This window comes from Oncorhynchus keta, chromosome 26 (genome assembly GCF_023373465.1).
Source record: "Oncorhynchus keta strain PuntledgeMale-10-30-2019 chromosome 26, Oket_V2, whole genome shotgun sequence".
Taxonomy (NCBI): domain Eukaryota; kingdom Metazoa; phylum Chordata; class Actinopteri; order Salmoniformes; family Salmonidae; genus Oncorhynchus; species Oncorhynchus keta.
The window spans coordinates 30,997,164-31,003,190 of record NC_068446.1 but is presented as its reverse complement, the minus strand read 5'-3'; the positions used below and the strand labels follow the sequence as shown (position 1 = coordinate 31,003,190).

Genomic DNA, 6,027 nt, shown 5'->3' with positions numbered 1-6,027 from the left:
CTGCCCCCACACCACTAGAGGGATATCTTCAACCACCAAGATACCATCCTCAGACAAGGCCGAGTATAGCCCACAAAGATCACCGCCACGGCACAACCCGGGGGGGGCGCCAACCCAGACAGGAAGATCCCATCAGTGACTAAACCCACTCAAGTGAAGCACCCCTCCTAGGGATGGCATGAAAGAGCACCAGTAAGCCAGTGACTCAGCCCCTGTAATAGGGTTAGAGGCAGAGAATCCCAGTGGAAAGAGGGGAACAGGCCAGGCAGAGACAGCAAGGGCGGTTCGTTGCTCCAGAGCCTTTCCGTTCACCTTCACACTCCTGGGCAAGACTTCACTCAATCATATGACCCGCTGAAGAGATGAGATTTCCCCTAAAAACCGGAATATCCGGTTGTTGGGGACTCGGCAGAGGCTACTTGCTTCCGCCTTACCACTCAAACAAGCTCATTGAATACGGTATTGCAGTCACAAGATGAAGGCTTTTACTAAACTCTTAATAGTTGGTGCTATAGGAGTAGCTTTTGTTGCTTTCCAATGGAGTGGTCCCAGATTGGACTCAGGTAAGATATTTATTTAGCTTCTTCCAATCCTTGACTGGTCTATCAAGTAAAACTGTTTCAAAGTACATGTTTCTTACACGTTTAAATCCAAATCAACACTGTTGGAATGTGTGTCCGTATTGTTTTGGTAGGCTAAGTGATGAGTAATGTTTGGTGCAGTCCTTGGTGCACTACTTGGTGCACGCGTTGCACTCCGTAATAACCAATCTGATATGAATGAATTCACAAACACTTATTCAATGCAACTTTCAGGTTTTCTGAGCTAAGCTTTCGGCCAGATTACCTTTGTGAGTGCAATACAGTACAATACACATACGGTAATACAGTATAGTCGTCCTAGGCCTGAAAGGAGTCAGAGGTAACCATGTGGAATTGGAACCATATAGAACTACAGCCTACTACTTAATATGCATTCCACTCATAACTGGTTTAGGGTGGAACATGTAGTAGTTGATAATCTGGCTAGAGTAGTTTCCATGTACAGTAAAAAGCAGTGGAAATTGCAATCACAGCATTATACTTCTAATAATCTATCACATTTAAACTTAGGTTATCGTTATTTCTATAAGTGTGGACATTTGTTTCCCCCGCAATTTCTCACCATAAAGTAGCCTGGGTTTTTTCCGAACCAAAAGCAGCAAACTCAGGCACTATCTAAAAATTAACTTTGTTCATAACCCACTGGGCACAGACATCAATTCAACGTGTATTCAACATAATTTCATTGAAATGACACGTAAACAACGTTGATTCAAACAGTGTGTGCCTAGTGGGAAGTGTTTAAAGCAGTAATTCTCTATGGCCTATAATTAACATTCCCCTTGTTTCTACTCATATAGATTGCACATTGTACTATACACTGAGTCCTAGACAGACATAAAGATCCATATCATCATGCTAGTTGGGTGCCAGGAAAGTGTCCATTAGGTCTAGGATGCAGCACGTACTTTAGTGCACATCAAATGCACATTTTCTTGATAGGCCTCACGTCGACAATAAACATCTCCATTCTATTCCCTTGTCTGAGTTTTTTCCCTTTTAAATTTTGTTTAGACAAACTATACTGTAAGATGGAGTTTTTCCTAGCCACCGTGCTTCTACACCTGCATTGCTTGCTGTTTGGGGTTTTAGGCTGGGTTTCTGTACAGCACTTTGAGATATCAGCTGATGTACGAAGGGCTATATAAATACATTTGATTTGATACTGTAATGACTTTCAATGTGGCTGGTTTTCAGAGTCTTTAAAGGGTGCACGGGTCCTGGTGACTGGTGCCAGTACAGGTATAGGTGAACAAATGGCATATCACCTTGCCAGCTTTGGTGCCCAGGTGGTTATTACAGCCAGGAGGGAGAAGGTTCTACAGCAGGTCAGTGACACTTCAATCAGGGGTTTTCATCAATGTCGCTAGGCAATAGTTGTCTATGACAATACCTTAATGTTTTTAATAATTATGTTACTCTTATGCAAACATCACTCTCTTGTACTGCAGGTAGTAGAGAAGTGCCAGGGTTTGGGGGCCCAGAAAGCTCTGTACGTAGCAGCAGACATGGCCAATCCTTCTGACCCAGAGAGAGTGGTGCAGTTTGCTGTGGACAAGCTGGGAGGACTGGACTACCTGGTGCTGAACCACATAGGTTCCAGCCCATTTGCCATGTGGGACGGAGATGTGGAGCACACTAGATGGTTAATGCAGGTGGGGTATCTATTTCGACTAATGTGTTTCATGTGACCCAGTAGGATGACATGTACATGTAGCTACCGTTATATGTACAGTACCACTATTACAATAGTGTTATTGTATCTCCTCTTTTACTTGCTCTTTGTCAGGTAAATTTCCTCAGCTATCTGCAGATGGCGAAGACTGCTCTGCCCACCCTTGAGCAGAGTAGCGGTTCCATTGTGGTCGTCTCCTCCTTATTAGGTGAGTCAGAGCTCTTCTCTAAACTAAGCTTTCCAAGTGACCCTGGACCTATGATTGGCTAATGTTTTGGTCCCACAGGAAAATTTTGCAGCCCGTTCATGGCCCCCTACACATCCACAAAGTTTGCCCTGAACGGTTTCTTTGGGACGCTGCAGCATGAGCTGGCCATGCAGAAGAGCAACGTGTCCATTACTATCACCGTCCTGGCCCTGATCGATACAGACTCGGCTATGGAGAAAGTCAAGTACGATATTGTTGATATCAACTTCAGTCAAGTTGTAACCGCACAAAGTGTTTTATGGTTGTCTTGATAGTTGTTAGAGCACCTATATCCAAGTATCCTTGGATACATTTAAAAAATATTGAAAGGATGCAGAGTCCTCACTGTTTGTATTACAGGGGGTTCACCAACATACCAGCCTGGCCGGCCAGTGAGGCAGCGCTTCACATCATCACTTCTGGAGCCACTCGTCAGACAGAGTCTTACTACCCCTGGTTCTGGTATTATGGCTCTCTCATCAGAGACTGGTTCCCCTACTTAAGGGATATATCTATACGAAACTTTTATAAATATTAAACATATGCTTGAAATATACGTTATAATGAGAGAAAAAAATCAAGAAAGCATACAGTATTATTATTATTTTTTTATTTCACCTTTATTTAACCAGGTAGGCCAGTTGAGAACAAGTTCTCTTTTACAACTGCGACCTGGCCAAGATAAAGCAAAGGAGTGTGACACAAACAACAACAGAGTTACACATGGAATAAACAAACATACCGTTAATAACACAATAGAGAAAAAAATATATAAATTATATAGAGCCCTTATTGCATGGAACTTCCTTCCATCTCATATTGCTCAAATAAACAGCAAACCTGGTTTGAAAAAACAGACAAAGCAACACCTCACAGCACATCGACTCTCCCCTATTGGTCTAGATAGTTTGTGTGTATGCATTGATATGTAGGCTGTGTGTGCCTTTAAAAACAAATGTATGTAGTTCTGTCCTGCTGTTCTTGTTTATTGATGTTCTGTATTACAGTGGCTTGTGAAAGTATTCACCCCCTTGGCATTTTTCCTATTTTGTTGCCTTACAACCTGGAATAAAAATAGATTTTGGGGGGCTTGTATAATTTGATTTACACAAGATGCCAACCACTTTGAAGATGCAAAATATTTTTTATTGTGAAACAAACAAGAAATAAGACAAAAAAACGGAAAACTTGCAGCTGAGAGTGCATATTAGTTGAAGTCGGAAGTTTACATACACTTAGGTTGGAGTCATTAAAACTCATTTTTCAACCACTCCACAAATTTCTTGATAACAAACTATGGTTTTGGCAAGTCGGTTAGGACATCTACTTTGTGCATGACACAAGTAATTTTTCCAACAATTGTTTATAGACAGATTATTTCACTTATAATTCACTGTATCACAATTCCAATGGGTCAGAAGTTTACATACACTAAGTTGACTGTGCCTTTAAACAGCTTGGAAAATTCCAGAAAATTATGTCATGGTTTTAGAAGCTTCTGTTAGGCTAATTTACATTATTTGAGTGAATTGGAGGTGCACTTGTGGATGTATTTCAAACTCAGTGCCTCTGCTTGACATCATGGGAAAATCAAAAGAAATCAGCCAAGACCTCAGAAAAACAATTGTAGACCTCCACAAGTCTGGTTCATCCTTGGAAGCAATTTCCAAACGCCTGAAAGTACCACGTTCATTTGTACAAACAACAGTACGCAAGTATAAACATCATGGGATCAAGCAGCCGACATACCTGACCTCAATACTAAATAAAATTTGTGAGCAGAACTGAAAACGCATGTGTGAGCAAGGAGGCCTACAAACCTGACTCAGTTACACCTGCTCTGCCAGGAGACATTCACCCAACTTATTGTGGGAAGCTTGTGGAAGGCTACCTGAAACATTTGACCCAAGTTAAACAATTTAAAGGCAATTCTACCAAATACTCATTGAGTGGATGTAAACTTCTGACCCACTGGGAATGTTTTATTTATTTGACCTTTATTTAACCAGGCGAGTCAGTTAAGAACAAATTCTTATTTTCAATGACGGCCTAGGAACAGTGGGTTAACTGCCTGGTCAGGGACAGATCAACAGATTTGTACCTTGTCAGCTCGGGGATTTGAACTTGCAACCTTTCGGTTACTAGTCCAACGCTCTAACCACTAGGATATAAAATAAATCAATGCTGAAATAAATGATTCTCTCTACTATTATTCTGACATTTCACATTCTTATAATAACGTGGTGATCCTAACTGACCTAAGACAGGGACTTTTTACTAGGATTAAATGTTAGGAATTGTGAACAACTGAGTTTAAATGTATTTGGCTAAGGTGTATGTTAACTTCCGACTTCAACTTTATGTGAGTGAGTGAGTGAGTGAGTGAGTGAGTGAGTGAGTGAGTGAGTGAGTGAGTGAGTGAGTGAGTGAGTAAAAAAAAACAATTCTAGATTGCAGCAGGTAGCAACAAGAAGAAGCGCTGTGATGTGTGTGGTCCCAAGATGTACAGGAAGACACCGTACACATGCATCAAGTGCAAGAAATACATTTGCAACACACACAGAAAAACTCTGTCCCTCATGTGGTGTGTAGACTGGCCTTAATTTGTGTTCAATGGAGCTTATTTATCATTTCCATCAAATACTGTATGTAAAATTTGTCCTTCTAATTTGTTCAGTGTAATAAACATAAATAGTGATGATTGTTTCATTTATATTTGTTCAAGATTAACATGATTTATTCCACCCATGTCTTGATTATAATAGATTTTTGTTGACAAAAATCACATTTGATCAAGTAAAAAGAATAGCACTTTTATTGATAAATGTGATCTAGAGGAGGTAAATGGCAATTATAACCATGTATGCAGTCTATATTGCTTGTAAATTATATAAGTAAACATCTAAGTATTAGGTATTTGTACGTAAATTGTTATGGCTGTATTGTTTTAAAAACACAATAATGTTGTGGGTCCATCAGACCCGCAAACATTGGGTGAATAACAAAAACATGAACATCACACAAGAGTTAAATGCAGAATACACGTTTTAGTAGTGTGTATTGTTATCTGTTTAACTTTATAATATATTTTATAGCCTAGACAAGCAGACCGACTGCCGCGCTCACATTTATTTTCTGTGAGCTATTGCTCGATCAGGCTTATTCCACCAGACTACCTGCTTTATTGCCTCAATGAACAATCCCCATGATGCCCACTCGAGGGCAGTAGTTCCCAATAAAGGAGGCATAACCTAGATATGAGAGGCATTTTAGATTCCAGCAGACTCCTACTTAGTCTGGCATGATATACCTTCCAAAAACTCCCTGACCTTGATATACCCACAATGGAATGAAACTGCTGTAGTATACTGTAAAGTTCATAAATCTATATTACAGTATTGTTTCATCCTTATTTTAATGCTCACTTTCCCAGAAATGTATGGGTAGGCTGTACTCTAGTGTACTCTAGGAGTTTCACTTACTTTTTTCTTCTTTAGTATATT

General features: G+C 40.1%; 1 protein-coding gene across 1 annotated transcript; it reads left to right on the top strand.

Annotated features, from left to right (window-relative positions):
• Positions 1-373: 373 nt before the first annotated feature.
• Positions 374-5,223, top strand: LOC118358739 (hydroxysteroid 11-beta-dehydrogenase 1-like protein). The gene is made up of 6 exons (XM_035736670.2): positions 374-563; positions 1,800-1,930; positions 2,054-2,257; positions 2,392-2,485; positions 2,564-2,729; positions 2,885-5,223. The coding sequence occupies exons 1-6, from the start codon at positions 476-478 to the stop codon at positions 3,060-3,062; spliced, it is 861 nt and encodes a 286-aa protein (XP_035592563.1). The 5' UTR covers positions 374-475; the 3' UTR covers positions 3,063-5,223.
• Positions 5,224-6,027: the final 804 nt, after the last annotated feature.